Raw genomic sequence first — 16,788 nt, 5'->3', positions numbered from 1 at the left:
TACAGGATGTAACTCAGGATCAGTAATGTAATGTATGTACACAGTGACTGCACGAGCAGAATAGTGAGTGCAGCTCTGGGAAATAATACAGAATGTAACTCAGGATCAGTAATGTAATGTATGTACACAGTGACTGCACCAGCAGAATAGTAAGTGCAGCTCTGGAGTATAATACAGGATGTAACTCAGGATCAGTAATGTAATGTATGTACACAGGGACTGCACCAGCAGAATAGTGAGTGCAGCTCTGGGGTATAATACAGGAGGTAACTCAGGATCAGTAATGTAATGTATGTACACAGTGACTGCACCAGCAGAATAGTGAGTGCAGCTCTGGAGTATAATACAGGAGGTAACTCAGGATCAGTAATGTAATGTGTGTACACAGTGACTGCACCAGCAGAATAGTGAGTGCAGCTCTGGAGTATAATACAGGATTTGAGCTGTACATTTGGTCGGTGTTGGACTTAGGAATTACATATAGTGTTTGCACCTGTACAACAACCCTGTCAGGCTTCCTGCGCTCGCTGACTGGTGGGTGGTCACTGAATGCGTGTGTAGGTTGAGCAGGTAATTCTGATTGATGTTGTGACGTGTGTGCACGCAGTGTCTGGGTGGTCTTTCTCCTGGACACCTTGGTTGCCCCGAGTCTTCCTCCGTGACCTGCTGTGCCCCCCACGTCCCACTCTTAGCTCTCTGTGTGGACCCCTGCCGTCCTGGCCTACTGTCCTAGACACTAGCGCTCGTGATTTGTGTTGCTGGAAATTACAGGTTCGGTGACGGAGACGTAAGCACTCAAATCCTGAGCTGTACTTATTATCGCCATGAGCAGCCGCTGAACATTTCCTGCCCTTTATCTGGCACAGATACAATCGCAGCCTATTCATCTAGTAAATAATACGCTGAATAAAAATGTTGATGTCTGATAATGATCGGAGCCGCGCGACTCCATCGGGCAGTGGAGGCTTCAGGGGTCTCGGCAGAAGAGCTCGCACTCCTCTTATATGGTAGCGTATCAGCAATGGATGAAATAATGGCCTAATTAAGGCACAAAACTGCTGATGCCTTTATATAAGTAAAAATACATGGCCGCCCCCAGCGATGTGTGCGGGGTACGCGCCAATACTGCCCAAAATAGTCTGGCAGGATAAACGGCGGGATAGTTTATGTAGGAGGTGTCTACTGCCACCCTGTGGATACAACAGGTACTGCACATTATTATTTTTGGGTCTGTTGGATCAGTTTATGAGTCCTGCTGTTGTTTATGAGACAATCACGGACGCTACGCTCTGTGTGACGGGTGGTCTCGGGAAGGAGCTGTCTTAGAGTCTTGTCCTTCCCTGACTTCCTTCCCCCCTCAGGATGGAGCATCTTATAACCTGAGCATTACCTGCAGATGATTTCCACCCTCTCCCCTGAATGTTCTGTATCCCATCACTGAGCTGCTTCCCTCCGTCTCACCAGGGAGTTTTCTAAGGAGAGGGAGAAGGCCAAGGCTCGGGGCGACTTCCAAAAACTGAGGGAGAAGCAGCAACTGGAAGAAGACTTGAAGGGTTACCTAGACTGGATCACACAGGCCGAAGATATCGACCCCGAAAATGAAGACGAAGATCTTGACGAGGACAAACCAAGAAACAGTCAGTGCCCCTATCACTTCACAAACTGCACTGCATCTGGTGCTCCAGTCACATCCAAAGCTGCAACCAAACTTATGCCGAGATCTGCAGGCGTGGTGTTACGCAGTGTGGAAATATATCCGATATACAGAGCTAACGGAGCAGCTCTGGATGTTACTGGAGAATCACTAAGACTTTATTTCTAGCCCTTTAACTGTCCGTAAGGTGCAGCTGCCAGCAGGAGCATCGGGGGCAATGCCCCCCACACTGGCCACCTCCTAATATGCAGCCACTGCTTACTTCTCATTTGTCACGTTACACTAAGGTCTGCTGTCCTGCAGGTTGCATCCGCTGGTTGGCAGACGGTGTCCCAGTATTAGTGTCTCCTCCGAGTATTGCACCGCTGGAGTCACGGCCGTGATTTATGAGCCGACCTTCCCTGCCAATGACACTGAGCTGACGAGCGGCGTCACTTTGTGATCTAAAGATATCTCCCGGGTAATGAGCAGAGACGAGTCCGTGGAGGGGGCGCTGTGCGCCTGATGATTTGTCTCAGGACCTCGTCTCTGCCTTTATTGGCGTCCAGTCAAGCATCAAATAATTCTCCGCTAAATTTAACAAGATTATCTGGAAAATCCGGCGTCCAGCGCAGGCTCAGCCAAATGCCAGGACAGTCCGGCCGTGGCTTCATCGCCACGTCATGGAAGGAGCTGCTGCCCTCATATTGCATTGCTGCTCCTGAAACTGGGGGTGATGCCACAATTAGACACAGATCATCTATATGTCCCCCAAGGCAGTGCACCTTCCTCCAGTCTAGTGTCTGCAAGCAGACATATAGAGAGAAAAACTGCAGCTGCATCCCCCTCCTGTCTAGTGTCTGCAAGCATACATATAGAGAGAAAAACTGCAGCTGCACCCCCCTCCTGTCTAGTGTCTGCAAGCAGAAATATAGAGAGAAAAACTGCAGCTGCATCCCCCTCCTGTCTAGTGTCTGCAAGCAGAAATATAGAGAAAAACTGCAGCTGCACCCCCCTCCTGTCTAGTGTCTGCAAGCAGAAATATAGAGAGAAAAACTGCAGCTGCATCCCCCTCCTGTCTAGTGTCTGCAAGCAGAAATAGAGAAAAACTGCAGCTGCACCCCCCTCCTGTCTAGTGTCTGCAAGCAGAAATATTGAGAGAAAAACTGCAGCTGCACCCCCCTCCTGTCCAGTGTTTGCAAGCAGAAATATAGAGAGAAAAACTGCAGCTGCACCCCCCTCCTGTCTAGAGTGTGCAAGCAAAGAGAAACTGCAGCTGCACCTCCCTCCTGTATAGTGTCAGCAAGCAGACATATATAGAGAAAAACTGCAGCTGCACCCTCCTCCTGTCTAGTGTCTGCAAGCAGACATATAGAGAGAAAACTGCAGCTGCATCCCCCTCCTGTCCAGTGTGTGCAAGCAGACATATAAAGAGAAAAACTGCAGCTGCATCCCCCTCCTCCATGCAGCTCTACAGGTATGGGGGAAAAACTGCAGTTGCATCCCCCTCCTCCCTGCAGCTGTACAAACATGTAGATAAAACTGCAGCTGCATCCCCCTTCTTCCTGCAGCTGTACAGGTATGGTGAGAAAACGGCAGCTGCATCCCCTTCCTCCCTACAGGTGTAAAAGTATGGGGAGTAAAATGCAGCTGCATCCCCCTCCTCCCTGCAGCTGTACAAACATGTAGATAAAACTGCAGCTGCATCCCCCTTCTTCCTGCAACTGTACAGGTATGGTGATAAAACTGCAGCTGCATCCCCCTTCTGCCCATCCAGTTATTTTGTTTTTACTGCTAGAAGGGGATGACAATGACTCTTTCCCCTAGTAGGAATGTTTTCTATGATGACACCTGATGGATGTGATGCCTTTTCAGCGCCTGTCTCCCTCTCTGTGCCTTTTGCAGTGAGTATGCCCACCAGCGAGACGGAGTCTGTAAATACCGATAATGTGGGAAGTGGAGATGTGGAAGAAGAGAGCTGCGGAGTCCGGCTCGCGTGAGTACACCCCGAGCTTATACACAACATGTAATAGCCAAGCAATTACCCCTAAGTCATGTAAACGGGGCTCCCTCCAGCCGAGGCAGAACTACAAGTGTCAGCACACCCTGAAAATAAAACTCAATCGTTCTGCAATGTTATTTGCGTTACCTCCCAGGTCCTCTGTGCTTGCTGTCTATGAATGGAAATCTTCAATGTTTGCAAAAGATCGAAATCTGTCCTTTTACTGAACAGGACATGGAGATTCCTACGCATAGACAACAAGCGGAGATCCTAGAATAGTGAGAAGCTGATAGGCTGGGATGAATGTTGCAGTAATGACGATCTCTGAATGCGTGCTGTGTCAGTCGGCCAGGCTTGACATGCTGAGTGTTGTAGTTCACGTTCAGACCTCTGCTACTCTTCATCTCCAGGTCTCGTTGCTAGGAGGGATGAGGAGAGCACTCGCAGCCGTTTGTCCTGTCACCAGGGTGAATAATGTAATTTCTGACTCAACATCATTTCCATTTTCTCTCTCTTCCAGGCACAGGATTTCCAAGTCTAAATTTAGGTAAGAATTCTGCGCTGAGTCATAAGGTGAGAAGCGGCTGCTGCCTGATTCCAGGCCCCGGAGGAAACTACAACAGAACCCAGCTCCAGAATCTGCTGGGATCAGCTGGCTCCTCATGGGCGGGGCTTAGTATAGAGTGGGCATTTATAGAACAGTCATTCCGTGTGATGGCTAACATTCAATATAAACCTGAAGGATACATGGTGAGAATGGCTCAGAGCGCCACATTAAGACATCCAATCCGATTTTCACTTTTCCTTATCTGAATGTGGCCCCTTACTGCGAAGCGTCACAGTCTGAGAAATCAGGATCATCGAGACTTTTCCAGGCTCCTGGACGGCAAATATATCTATCCAATATGGAAGCGGTGGCAGGGAGGCTTCAGGAGATGAGGGTCACGGGGTGGACACTTATGGGCTTGGTCCGAGCAGCGGCACACACTTGTGACTTGTTCTCCATAGTGGTGTAGGCTCCTCAAAGACGGGAAGGTCTCGGACCGGCAAAGTAGGGGTTAATGCATCTTCTGGTTATAGAGTCATTCACAAATGTCAGCTGTATTCAGCAGATAATTATTGGCTGCACGAGATACTTAGCGCTAATTACAGACCTCCCACTCCGAAGATCCGAGCAGCTTAGCAACTGCGGCTTCAGATACAAAGGACCGGGGGTAATTGAGTGTAAAAAGGGATCTGCCGCACTTAACGCGTCTCCGGAGAACTCGCTCAGGTCAGTAGGAAGCTCGTGTGCGACCTCGGACATCAGCAGCGAAACGTACAGGTCTGACAGGAGAAGCAGCTGCCGACGTAGACCGCGCCGCCGCCAGGAGCCTCGGAAAAGACGCGGCGTTATATCTGACCCACAGAGGAGCGCACACAGATGGATTCCACCGTATAAAGGGATCGTCATGCTGTGATCGCTGCGGCTGTGTTCCTGCACAGTGAAGGCCCCCCGCCGTGCAGGGAAACCGTCCCGCACAGGAGACGCAGCACTGCGAACCCTCCACTGCTTAGACCCCCACCAGTCATAAAATGATGAATGTTCAGGTGTCCACCATTTACAGGATCACTGCTTGTTGTCAGTGAATGGGAACACTCAGAGGCTAAAAAACATCCTAATCTAATGCCTCACAGCTGGGGGGTCGTTACAGTGTATGAGCGAAGCAGTCAGTAAGATTTAGGCTATGTGCGCACAGAGTTTTTTGGATCTGCGGATTTTGTAGTGAAATCCGCAGATAAATCCGGTTTATCTGCGGATTTGCCTGCGGTTTTGCCCTGCGGTTTCACACCTCATAATGGATGAGGTGTGAAACCGCAGCGGTTCTGCGCAAAAAAATTGACATGCTGCGGATTGTAAACCGAAGCAAAACCACGCGGAAAAATCCGCAGCATGTGCACAGCGTTTTTTTTTTTACATAGGAAATAAAGGTACTGTACAACGCAGCAAAATCTGATGCGGACCCGCAGAGCCAAAACCGCTGCGGATCCGCAGCAGAATCCACAGCGTGTGCACATAGCCTTAAGTTCACCCCGTGACCAGCAACTACAACTCCCAGCATTCTCTGATGGCCACAAGCTGTCGAGCACAACATCTGCGAAAATGCCGATCCCTGATTTACACTGGAAAACTGTGACAAACCCTCAGCTGTAGTTAGATAGGGGGTGCTCACTGCAATTGAGATTAGGATGCTCTGAAGAAAAAATCCAAGCAATAATACAGAAACTTCAGCACTCATATGATAGGTTTATTCACCAATAGAAAGACAAAAGAGGCAAAACCCCACCACATAACAAAAAAAGGAAAAAAGACCCTGGAATAAACAGATATTTTCTTGCGCAACGTTTCGGCGTTTTTAGCCTTTCTCAAGCAAGATCTGTATAGAAATACATAAGACAGAAGATTAATGTAAAGGTCTAGAGAGAACAAGTGTGTTTAGTCATGTGGTCTGTGGGCAGAAAGCCGCGCTCCTGGTGCCTGTACAAGGAATGGTAGTAGCCAATTATATAATACCATGCAAAAAGTGGAGTGTACACTCCAATCATACCTGTGGGACGTGAGGCATAGGGACTAATGGAGGCGTTCCGGGTATCGGCAGGGATGGGGATGATGCCCCGGTGGTCCTATATAGGCAGCGGGATGAGACTTCCGGGTCAGTCCGGAGTCATGTGCCGGGTATACCTGCGCATGACCGCCAGAAAAAGCCGAGTGCTGCAATGAAAAATCAAACATATGTTCTGCCCACAGACCACATTAATCACAGGTAACATTATAGACCTTAGCTTTTGCTGCGCTGGATCTTTCAGTGAATTCATACCCCTTTTACTTATTATTCAGTTTTTTATTTTAGGTCTATTATAGCATTTATTGCCACACTCTCAGACCCTACCCCACATAGGTAACTGCCTCTATCTGACATGTTCTGTCCTTATGGTCTTTTTTCGTTTTCCGTTCCCCCTTTTTTCTTCTACTTTTTTTTTTTCATTTTTATCTTTATTTTTGCTTTAATCTTATTTTTCATTAATATTCATATTTTATTTTTCATTTTTTATTTCCCTTAAAGTTTGGATTTTTTTCATTTTTTCATCATATTTTTTCTTTTCTTTTTTCCATTTTTTTCTTTTTTTTCTCTATTTTCTCTTTTTCCTTCTATTTGTTTTATTATCATATTTCAATTTTTTTATGTTTTCATTTTTTTTCATTATTTTTTGTTCTCTATTTTTATCCCTCCTTCTCTTCTTTTCGTCCTACTTTCACCCTTTCATGAGTCCCTGATCGGTCAAATTAGGATTTGGTCTCGTACTTACTACGGTTCATGTGTATTTATCATGACATCTTTTCTCTAACCGTTTTCTCGTTGGGTTTTTCAGTATTTATGAGGAATGCTTTTAAACGTCATTAGTACAAGTAATATGACCTTTGCTTGTTGGTCTATCATCTTTCGCAATGTCTAACATGACTAAACACTTGTTCTCTCTAGACCTTATTATTAATCTTCTGTTTTATGTATTTCTATACAGATCTTGCTTGAGAAAGGCTGAAACGTTGCGCAAGAAAATATCTGTTTATTCCAGGGTCTTTTTTCCTTTTTTTGTTATGTGGTGGGGTTTTGCCTCTTTTGTCTTACTATTGCTGAATAAACCTATCATATGAGTGCCGAAGTTTCTGTATTATTAAACCCTCAGCTGTAAGCAAGCTTTTAGTGGAAGCAAGAAACTGACAGCAAGCAGAGATCATGAAAACGGAGATATTCAGACGTATTCACATAGAATTAGAAAAGCTCCTTAAGATGGGAACCTTCCCCTCCCTTCTAGTCGTTATTGGCGGCGATGGAATCGGTTTTGCCGGAGGAAGTGCCGGGCGGCGGTGAAGTCAAACGTCTTCTACTGGCTGGTGATATTCCTGGTGTTCCTGAACACGCTCACCATCGCCTCCGAACACTACAACCAACCGGACTGGCTCACAGAGGTACAAGGTGAGGAGCCGGGAGCTGCTCTTAAAGGGGCCGTCCCACTGGTAAATGTCGCATTCATTGTACGGATCATACGATCCAGGGAAGAGCGCCGACATTCACTACATAGTGTGGCGCCACCTGGTAGTCACAGTGTATAGCAGGACGTATGTCCACCTAGTGACCTGCAGTCAGTCCCCCTGTTCTCTGCAGGGCAGACAATAGGAATGGCTTCCTGTCCTGCTGGTCAGGCTGAAAAGATCGTGACTGCCAGGGACCTAAGACGGGACTATGTGAAAAACGGAAAGGGATGATTTTTTCTTTCCTCCGCAGACACAGCTAACAAGGTCCTCCTGGCGCTGTTCACGGCCGAGATGCTCCTGAAGATGTACAGCCTCGGCCTTCAGGCTTACTTTGTGTCCCTCTTTAACCGCTTTGACTGCTTCATCGTCTGCGGGGGGATTCTGGAGACCATCCTGGTGGAGACTAAAATCATGTCTCCTTTGGGCATCTCTGTTCTGCGATGTGTGCGCCTTCTCAGGATATTCAAGATCACCAGGTATGGAGGAAGGTGTCGGGGGGAGTTTCTCCGCCATTCTGCATTTTTGTGCACTCCCCCCCCCCCCCCCCTTTTACATTTTTATTTTCATGCAACTTAAAAAAAAACAAAACCCATTGACGAATTGTAGGAAGTGGGTGGAGCCAGGTAGCGGAATATGGGCGTATCCTGTGTAGTGGCCAATAGTGTTTCTGATCTTGCAGGTACTGGAACTCGCTGAGTAATCTTGTGGCCTCGCTGTTGAATTCGGTGCGCTCCATTGCATCCCTGTTACTCCTCCTCTTCCTCTTCATCATCATCTTCTCATTGCTCGGGATGCAGCTTTTCGGGGGTAAATTTAACTTTGACGAGATGCAAACGCGCAGGAGCACATTCGACAACTTTCCCCAGGCGCTGCTGACGGTCTTCCAGGTGCGGTACCTCCGCTAGGTGATGCCAGTCTTTGGTCACTGCAGGAAAGTTTCCTAACCCGTTTTCTCCTTTAGATCCTCACGGGCGAAGACTGGAACTCTGTGATGTACGACGGGATCATGGCGTACGGCGGACCCTCCTTTCCTGGGATGCTCGTCTGTATATACTTCATCATTCTCTTCATCTGCGGGAATTGTATCCTTTATGTGCAGGGATAAATATAGCGGACGGGTGTGTAGGGCCTGGCGGAAACACTACAACTCTCACCCTGCACCACAGACGTGGATCCAACAGGGCAGCAGCAATATGTAAGGTGATATGTTACTGATTCACAGGACCCCCACTGTTGCGCTTCATTTGAAAGGGGTACACAGAAACCTCATTCTTGTGATCGGTGGGCGTCCATACACTTTACATAGCGGTCAGTTGACTTGTGTTTTGAAACTGTTAAACTGTAAAGCGCTGCGGAATATGTTGGCGCTATATAAATAAAGATTATTATTCTTATTAGTTGCTTACTCAGCAGACAGCTACTCCTCCCGGCCCCCTAATGTACATGCATTCTCAGCTTGGCTGTGTTCTGCTGTCAAGTGTCAAGATATCAAAATCCAATGCTCAGACTTTCTTTCCCCTATTGGGGAGAGTGCAAAGCCCCCATGGATTTTACTTGGCCAACCCTACTGAAATCCACATGACTGCACAACATTGCATGCTTTGCAGATGCCATCAGCAGCCCTGAATCAGCCTCCAAGTTCCTTATCGTTGCACAGACATCCTACTGAATGTCTTCTTAGCCATCGCTGTCGATAATTTGGCTGACGCTGAGAGTCTGACTTCAGCTCAGAAGGAGGAGGAGGAAGAGAAGGAGAGAAAGAAGCTGGCTCGGTGGGTCCGGCGAGGAGTCTCGCCTACACTTTATTAAATTTTCCTCCACTACTAAGCCAAAACTCCATGTCCATGCCCTGGCCCGTGACTGGTAAATCCTTGTTCCTGTGCAAATCTGTGACTGACAACCTCAGATCTCCTTAAGGATTTAAAGATCCAGCGTTGTCAGACAAAAACATCACGGCACTGACGGGAATTGGAGTCCGCCAAAATAATCACTATTGGATGTTCATGACTTCAGTAACACGCCACTGTATCTTCTAAGCCTATTCTGTTTGTGTTGCTTAGAACGGCCAGTCCAGAGAAAAAGCAAGACAATGACACTATCGGAAAGTCACCCGTGCCGGCCCTGGAGGAGAACAAGGAAAAGATAGAGCTGAAGGCGATCACGGCCGACGGGGAGTCTCCAGTAGCAACCAAGGTGTGAACAGCATCATAGTGACTGATTTTCTACTGTTTATTGGCCCATTTCTGCTTGTAAAGGAGCACTCTGAGAAAGGTTTACAAACTACAGGGTCCTCGTGGGTGGAGCATGGCGAAGGGAATGTCTCCGCCCCTGCAGATCCTGCACCTACTCATAGCACTATAATATATTCTGTGTATTTGCTTAATACATTGATGTCTTTTGTGTATAGATCAATGTAGAGGAATATTCATCTCATGAGAACAATGAGAAAACTCCTTACCCCAGCAACAATGACAACCCAGGTAATGTAACGTCCACAGATTTACAGTAATCATAGACATTGCTAATATGAGCTTGTCGGGGATACGTTGTGGATATTACACAGATGATTTTTATAAAAGTCGAGAGTTCTGCTTATTAAAGGGGAATATCACTGTAAAACTATCTTCTAACACATCACAGACACAGTCTCTTGGATGAGAGCACTCAGCGGTGGATTTCCCTAAGAAGCATTACTTAAAGGAACTCTTCAATGTAACTTTTCAATAGGTATTCCGCTGGCTTTAGGCATTGCTGTATCATTGTGTTATTGTGCTTCCTCAGGGGAAGACGAAGAAGAACCTGAGATGCCGGTTGGTCCCCGTCCTCGTCCTCTCTCTGAAATGCACATTAAGGAAAAAGCGGCCCCGATGCCAGAAGCCACAGCATTCTTCGTTTTCCGTTCAGATAACAAGTAATTTCTATGTCTGGTCTGACATCAATCTCATCTGTTGTGCATAAATCTAATGACTGAGCTGGAATTGTGCAGATCCATAAACGTCACTGATAGCAGACAAAATGCAAAGCATTTCTAGTGACAAAGCGCTGTATTATTGATAGAGATGGCTCTTTGCCGGTAGAGATGACTCTTTGCCGGTAGAGATGGCTCTTTGCCTGTAGCGATGACTCTTTGCCGGTAGACATGGCTCTTTGCCGGTAGACATGGCTCTTTGCCGGTAGAGATGACTCTTTGCCGGTAGAGAAGGCTCTTTGCCGGTAGAGATGGCTCTTTGCCGGTAGAAATGGCTCTTTGCCGGTAGAGGTGGCTCCTTGCCGGTAGAGGTGGCTCCTTGCCGGTAGAGGTGGCTCCTTGCCGGTAGAGATGGCTCTTTGCTGGTAGAGAAGGCTCTTTGCAGGTAGAAATGGCTCTTTGCCGATAGAAGTGTCTCTTTGCCGGTAGAGATGGCTCCTCGCCGGTAGAGATCGCTCCTTGCCGGTAGAGATGGCTCCTTGCCGGTAGAGATGGATCTTTGCCGGTAGCGATGGCTCTTTGCAGGTAGCGATGGCTCTTTGCCGGTAGACATGGCTCTTTGCCGGTAGAGATGGCTCTTTGCCGGTAGAGATGGCTCTTTGCCGGTAGAAATGGCTCCTTGCCGGTAGAGATGGCTCTTTGCCGGTAGAGGTGGCTCCTTGCCGGTAGAGGTGGCTCCTTGCCGGTAGAGATGGCTCTTTGCTAGTAGAAACAGCGAAGTTCTTCAGGATATTTAGGAGCTGGCTTCTTGGGATAGAACTAGGACTTTGGTTAAATCTTTGCCTTTGGATTAGAGCTGGATCTTTACCAATAGAACTGGGTCTTTGTGAAAGAGACCGATCTTTGGGATAGAGCCAGATCTTTTTCCAGAGGAGCTGGATCTTTGGGATTGCTCCGGTTCGTCACAGGAACAAGTTTAGGATGGAGCTTGTGGTGATCCTCAGATGCTCCTTTTGTTGACTACTGCGACTTTGCTTTCCTCGTACTTCTCCCACCTTCGGGAATTGGGTCAGCTCCTTCTATCCTTGTTAATTAGGCCCTTCATGGTCAGTAAACTCATGGGAACTGCTTGGCTCAGATACTTTGTATTATTTTTTGTTAGGGAGATGACGTTTTTCATCTTAACCCCTCGTCTCCTTTCTATTCACAGGTTCCGACTCCATTGCCACAAAATTGTCAACAATAACATCTTCACTAACCTCATCCTTTTCTTCATCCTCCTGAGCAGCATCTCGTTGGCCGCAGAAGACCCCGTGCGACACTATTCCTTCAGGAACCAAGTATGCACAATGTCTCCTCTTGTCTGGGGTATGGGAGATCCAACCTGATCCCTCTCACCCGTCATGTCACCCAGCAGGAGCCGTCTGTGCCCAGAGATTTCTCTTTTTATATTTTATTACAAAGCTAAACAGTAAACGTCTGGTAGATGTGCAGCGCTCCTCCCGGTAGCGGCACTAAATGTCCAGATCTCCAGTATAGTGTGTGACTATAGAGCCAGTAGGTTAACCACTTACTGACTGCCGTTATCTATCATCTATTACATAATCCACACTACGACAAGCCTTCAGCTGTGTGAGCAGGACTGGTTCTCCTGGCTTTGTAGTAAGGTGTAAAATCCAGGAATGGCGGTTCCTGTCAGTAACCCTTCATAGATCGCTGTCCTCATTCATATCCCTCTACATTATTTTTAAGTTTCCATTTTCCATCCTAAACGTTGTCTAAAATCCCATTTCTGTCTTCCGATCTGATGTGACTATTCCCGGGCCGGCCCCCTGAGGTTGCCGCGTCCTCCGGACCCCCGGTTCATCGTCTTTGTGTCTTTCAGGTCCTCTTTTATTTTGATATAGTTTTCACCGTCATTTTCACCGTTGAGATTGCGCTGAAGGTAACGGAGCCGCGAGCGCGTTGTCGTCTCCACCTCTGCTCAGCGCTAACACACTGCCGCCCCCTGTCTGCCGCTCCCTCCTCCTGCACTAACCACTCTCTGCTCTGTCTTTCAGATTCTAGGAAACGCTGATTACGTTTTCACTAGCATTTTCACTTTAGAAATTATCCTTAAGGTAAACAGCAAAAAAAAAACCTTAAAGCGCTGTCTGTAGGGTCTGCAGCCTGGTTACCTACACAGGGGCCCTAAGAGGTAGTGGGGCCACGACACAGAGGACCGTGCAGCCTAATCAGACGAAAAGTGCAAATATACACCAGGAAGAGTCGGCCTCAGTTCTCAGCTCAGGACTGATTTTTCCGAACTTCCGTGTGGACCGACCCTCAGGATATGTGCACACGGAGTTTGTTGGGCCCGGCCGCTCCTAGATTACCACCGAAAGTGGCAGCGTTCTCACAATACCGGGGATTTAGATTTGTTCCAAGGTTTACAGGAAATCCTGGTAGAAAATAATCTGAACATAAAATGTTAATTACATTATAGTGCTGTACATAGAGGAATGCAGGTTTCTTCTAGTAGGAATATACTGACCGGGGAACGTTATGGCCGTGATGTCAGGATGCAGACTGTTTCTTGCATGTGGTCACACGATCTGGTGTGGTTGTCACGCGTGTGCATGGTTTGCTCTCACCATTAATCCGTGCCCTGATCGGCCATTACAGCCGGGCCGTGGACTCCTCACCAATCTTGGCGGACACAGAGGGGTGGTGTTGCATGGCTGCACGGACTCATTACATGCATGGACATGGCACAGTATCTCCGCTCACACACATCGTTTCCCGCCTCATTGGTGCGTCTTGGCTTTCAGATGACGGCGTACGGGGCCTTTCTACACAAGGGATCCTTCTGCAGGAATTACTTTAATATCTTGGACCTGCTGGTGGTCAGCGTCTCTCTCATCTCATTCGGAATACAGTAAGTAGGAGCCATGATGTCCGATCCTGCAGCATGGACCTTCTTACAAATCTTCCCTTCTCATGTCTTAGGTCGAGCGCCATCAACGTGGTGAAGATTTTGAGGGTTCTGCGAGTTTTGCGACCCCTCAGGGCTATTAACAGAGCAAAAGGCCTCAAGGTGGGTGACCATAGTCTGTGGGCGAAGGGGCCGCACTTAGTGACATCTTAACCAGTCCATGACCGGGCTGTTTTCAGGTTTTTTCTTAACTGTCATTTAATGAACTTTAAATCTTTTTCTTGTTTTGATAATAAAATAATTTCCGCATTTTATTTTCATCACATGAGGGCCTTCTTTATGTTTTGTTATTTTTAAACTCATACTTATACTCATCTTATTTTTTTTTTTAATATCAGCCAATATTTTCCTATGCACATTGGAACATTTTTTTAATTATTATTTAGTTTTTACCTAATTTTCATAATTTTTTTATTTTATTTTTCATTTAAGTTACATATAAGGTCATAAAACATCTTTGGGAGCCAATTCAACATCTCAAATTTTTTTTAATTCGATTGCCTCTGTAACTGGGACTGGTGTATTTGCCCACAATTACAGGGAAAATTCAGCCTCCTGGCTGCATTGCAGACCTGACTTGGTGTCTTAGGACCCATGACCTTCATCCTGAGATCTAGTGATCACATGGCTGCTGGGTAAGGCCAGGAAGCGATGCCAGCACTTCATATTCTGTATACACAGGACTTGTTCGGTGTTGTGTAGACAGCGATGTGGAAGGCAGAGACAGCTATATACCATCTCTGCCTTCTCTGTTGTGAGCTCATTTTCGGGTTTGCCTCTGGCTTCTGGTGAGGGTTATGGAGCTGGCTGTGCTGACAGAGGAGTAGTGAGTTCTCTATCTGGACTCCCTCTGTTGGTGAAGGGAGGTAATGAAGCTGATCTAAATGGCAGAGACCGGCCACCTGAGGAAGAGGACTGCGATTGGACATCAGGAGTTTCTGATTGGATTTAAGGCAGCCGACTCCCTAGTTTCTTGCTGGTGATTTTTCCTGACTGTGGCTTCTGGTTTCCAGTTTGGTTCCTGCCTTCCTAAAGCTAAGTTTTCTCTACTATTGTTCATATGAGTTTTGTCTGGTTTACTTAGTGTTTGTGTTCAGCCAGCCCTGGCTGGGACTGGGCTGAATCCCCATTTTGTCTCTGATCAGTTGATCTTTTGCTCTGTCTTCAGAATATACCTGAGTGCTGATATAGTGATTTTTCTATCAGATGTGTTGGACATTTTTTTTTGGCAGGGTTTTTTGCGTGATTGCAGACAGCAGCTTTTCTTTCCTGTCCTTTCTAGTTAGTGAGGGCCCCATCGTTTGCTCAGCCTATCTTTCTATCTGTGTCTGTGTTTTCATCTTGTTTCACTGACAATACATGTTGGGGGCTGTCTATTGCTTTGGGGTCTGCTCTGGGGCAGTTTAGATTTTCCCTTTCTTTCTTTAGGCTTATTTAGTTCTCCGGCCGTGACGAGGCGTCTAGGACCACCGTAGGCACGCTCCACGGCTACTGCTAGTTGTTGTGGATAGGATCAGGGGTCTGCAATCCACTAGTTACCAACCTCTCCGGTTTTCTGGGCTTAGCTTGCTTTTTGTTTTTTCCTCCTCGGTGACTCATTCATAACACTTCTCTATGGAGAACAAGGTTGTGTCTGACAGCCGGCTCACGCGGCTGCAAATCCTAGTTTCTCTACTAGTATGCAGTAGTGACCTTTCAGATCATGATTGAAGAGAAGAACACAGACCCCCGGATGTTTAAAGTCTGGAAGTAGTTAAAGGGGTTGTGCCACAATCACAACTTTTCTCCTCATTCAGCAATGGTAAATCTCTCTATACATAGTGTACAGACCAAAAGTTTGGACACACCTTCTCATTCAAAGAGTTTTCTTTATTTTCATGACTCTGAAAATTGTAGATTCATTCTGAAGGCATCAAAACTATGAAGTAACACATGTGGAATTATATAATTAACAAAAACGTGTGAAACAACTGAAAATATGTCTTATATTCTAGGTTCTTCAAAGTAGCCACCTTTTGCTTTGATTACTGCTTTGCACACTCTTGGCATTCTCTTGATGAGCTTCACTCGGATGAACTTATCCTCCGTAGCAGAGGTGACTCTTGGTCTTCCTTTCCTGGGGCGGTCCTCATGTGAGCCAGTTTCTTCGTAGCGCTTGATGGTTTTTGCCACTGCACTTGGGGATACTTTCAAAATTTTCCCAATTTTTCGGACTGACTGACCTTCATTTCTTAAAGTAATGATGGCCACTCGATTTTCTTTACTTAGCTGCTTTTTTCTTGCCATAATACAAATTCTAACAGTCTATTCAGTAGGACTATCTGCTGTGTATCCACCAGACTTCTGCACAACACAACTGATGGTCCCAACCCCATTTCTAAGGCAAGAAATCCCACTTATTAAACCTGACAGTGCACACCTGTGAAGTGAAAACCATTTCCGGTGACTACCTCTTGAAGCTCATCAAGAGAATGCCAAGAGTGTGCAAAGCAGAAATCAAAGCAAAAGGTGGCTACTTTGAAGAACCTAGAATATAAGACATATTTTCAGTTGTTTCATACTTTTTTGTTAATTATATAATTCCACATGTGGTAATTCATAGTTTTGATGCCTTCACAGTGAATCTACAATTTTCAGTGTCATGAAAATAAAGAAAACTCTTTGAATGAGAAGGTGTGTCCAAACTTTTGGTCTGTACTGTACGTTATTGGCTATTTTGCAATAAGTAGGCACATGTCACTTTACATACAACTTTTTATTTTCTTCTAATCATGTTTACCTACCTTTGCTATGATTATTCATATCCACATATTGGATATCTATAAGCACGTAGCACTTTATAATTATTATCACTGATTTTATGTTAAATCTATATTTGAGAGATTTTTCGTTTGGTCATGATATTGTAATTATTTTGGATGAGCTGACTCACTTTTGAGTGTCATTGTAGATCAGCTTATGTGAGTTTGGACTGTACGACCACAGGCTACGTTATATACGTATATACTTTTTTTTTACTCATTTTACTTACCTGTTGTTGGACGATACCATACTGTGATTGTTCACATTTTCAAATCTTGACTTACCTTCCTGTGCATTTTTTATTCAATTTTATGTTTTTGTCTGTATTTTTTTGTTGCGCTGTTTTGCCCTTTCCCCCCTTTTTGTTATCATGTGATTATTTGTGAAATAATTT

The 16,788-nt window shown here is 46.1% G+C and overlaps 1 protein-coding gene across 4 annotated transcripts in view; it reads left to right on the top strand.

Annotated features, from left to right (window-relative positions):
* CACNA1C (calcium voltage-gated channel subunit alpha1 C) overlaps positions 1–16,788 on the top strand; it is a 317,461-nt gene that overhangs the window by 221,132 nt on the left and 79,541 nt on the right. For all 4 annotated transcript variants that reach the window (XM_073544126.1, XM_073544124.1, XM_073544125.1 and 1 more), the window contains exons 9-23: positions 1,465–1,637; positions 3,539–3,629; positions 4,156–4,182; positions 7,491–7,651; positions 7,961–8,186; positions 8,390–8,597; positions 8,672–8,792; positions 9,368–9,482; positions 9,771–9,903; positions 10,118–10,190; positions 10,492–10,621; positions 11,829–11,958; positions 12,679–12,738; positions 13,429–13,535; positions 13,607–13,694. In XM_073544126.1, coding sequence (XP_073400227.1) covers positions 1,465–1,637; positions 3,539–3,629; positions 4,156–4,182; positions 7,491–7,651; positions 7,961–8,186; positions 8,390–8,597; positions 8,672–8,792; positions 9,368–9,482; positions 9,771–9,903; positions 10,118–10,190; positions 10,492–10,621; positions 11,829–11,958; positions 12,679–12,738; positions 13,429–13,535; positions 13,607–13,694 — 1,843 coding nt within the window. The remainder of the gene's footprint in view (positions 1–1,464; positions 1,638–3,538; positions 3,630–4,155; positions 4,183–7,490; positions 7,652–7,960; positions 8,187–8,389; positions 8,598–8,671; positions 8,793–9,367; positions 9,483–9,770; positions 9,904–10,117; positions 10,191–10,491; positions 10,622–11,828; positions 11,959–12,678; positions 12,739–13,428; positions 13,536–13,606; positions 13,695–16,788) is intronic.

Source organism: Dendrobates tinctorius, unplaced genomic scaffold (assembly GCF_039654945.1).
Source record: "Dendrobates tinctorius isolate UK_male_01 unplaced genomic scaffold, ASM3965494v1 ptg000136l, whole genome shotgun sequence".
Taxonomy (NCBI): Eukaryota; Metazoa; Chordata; class Amphibia; order Anura; family Dendrobatidae; genus Dendrobates; species Dendrobates tinctorius.
This window is presented reverse-complemented; position numbering and strand designations above follow the sequence as displayed.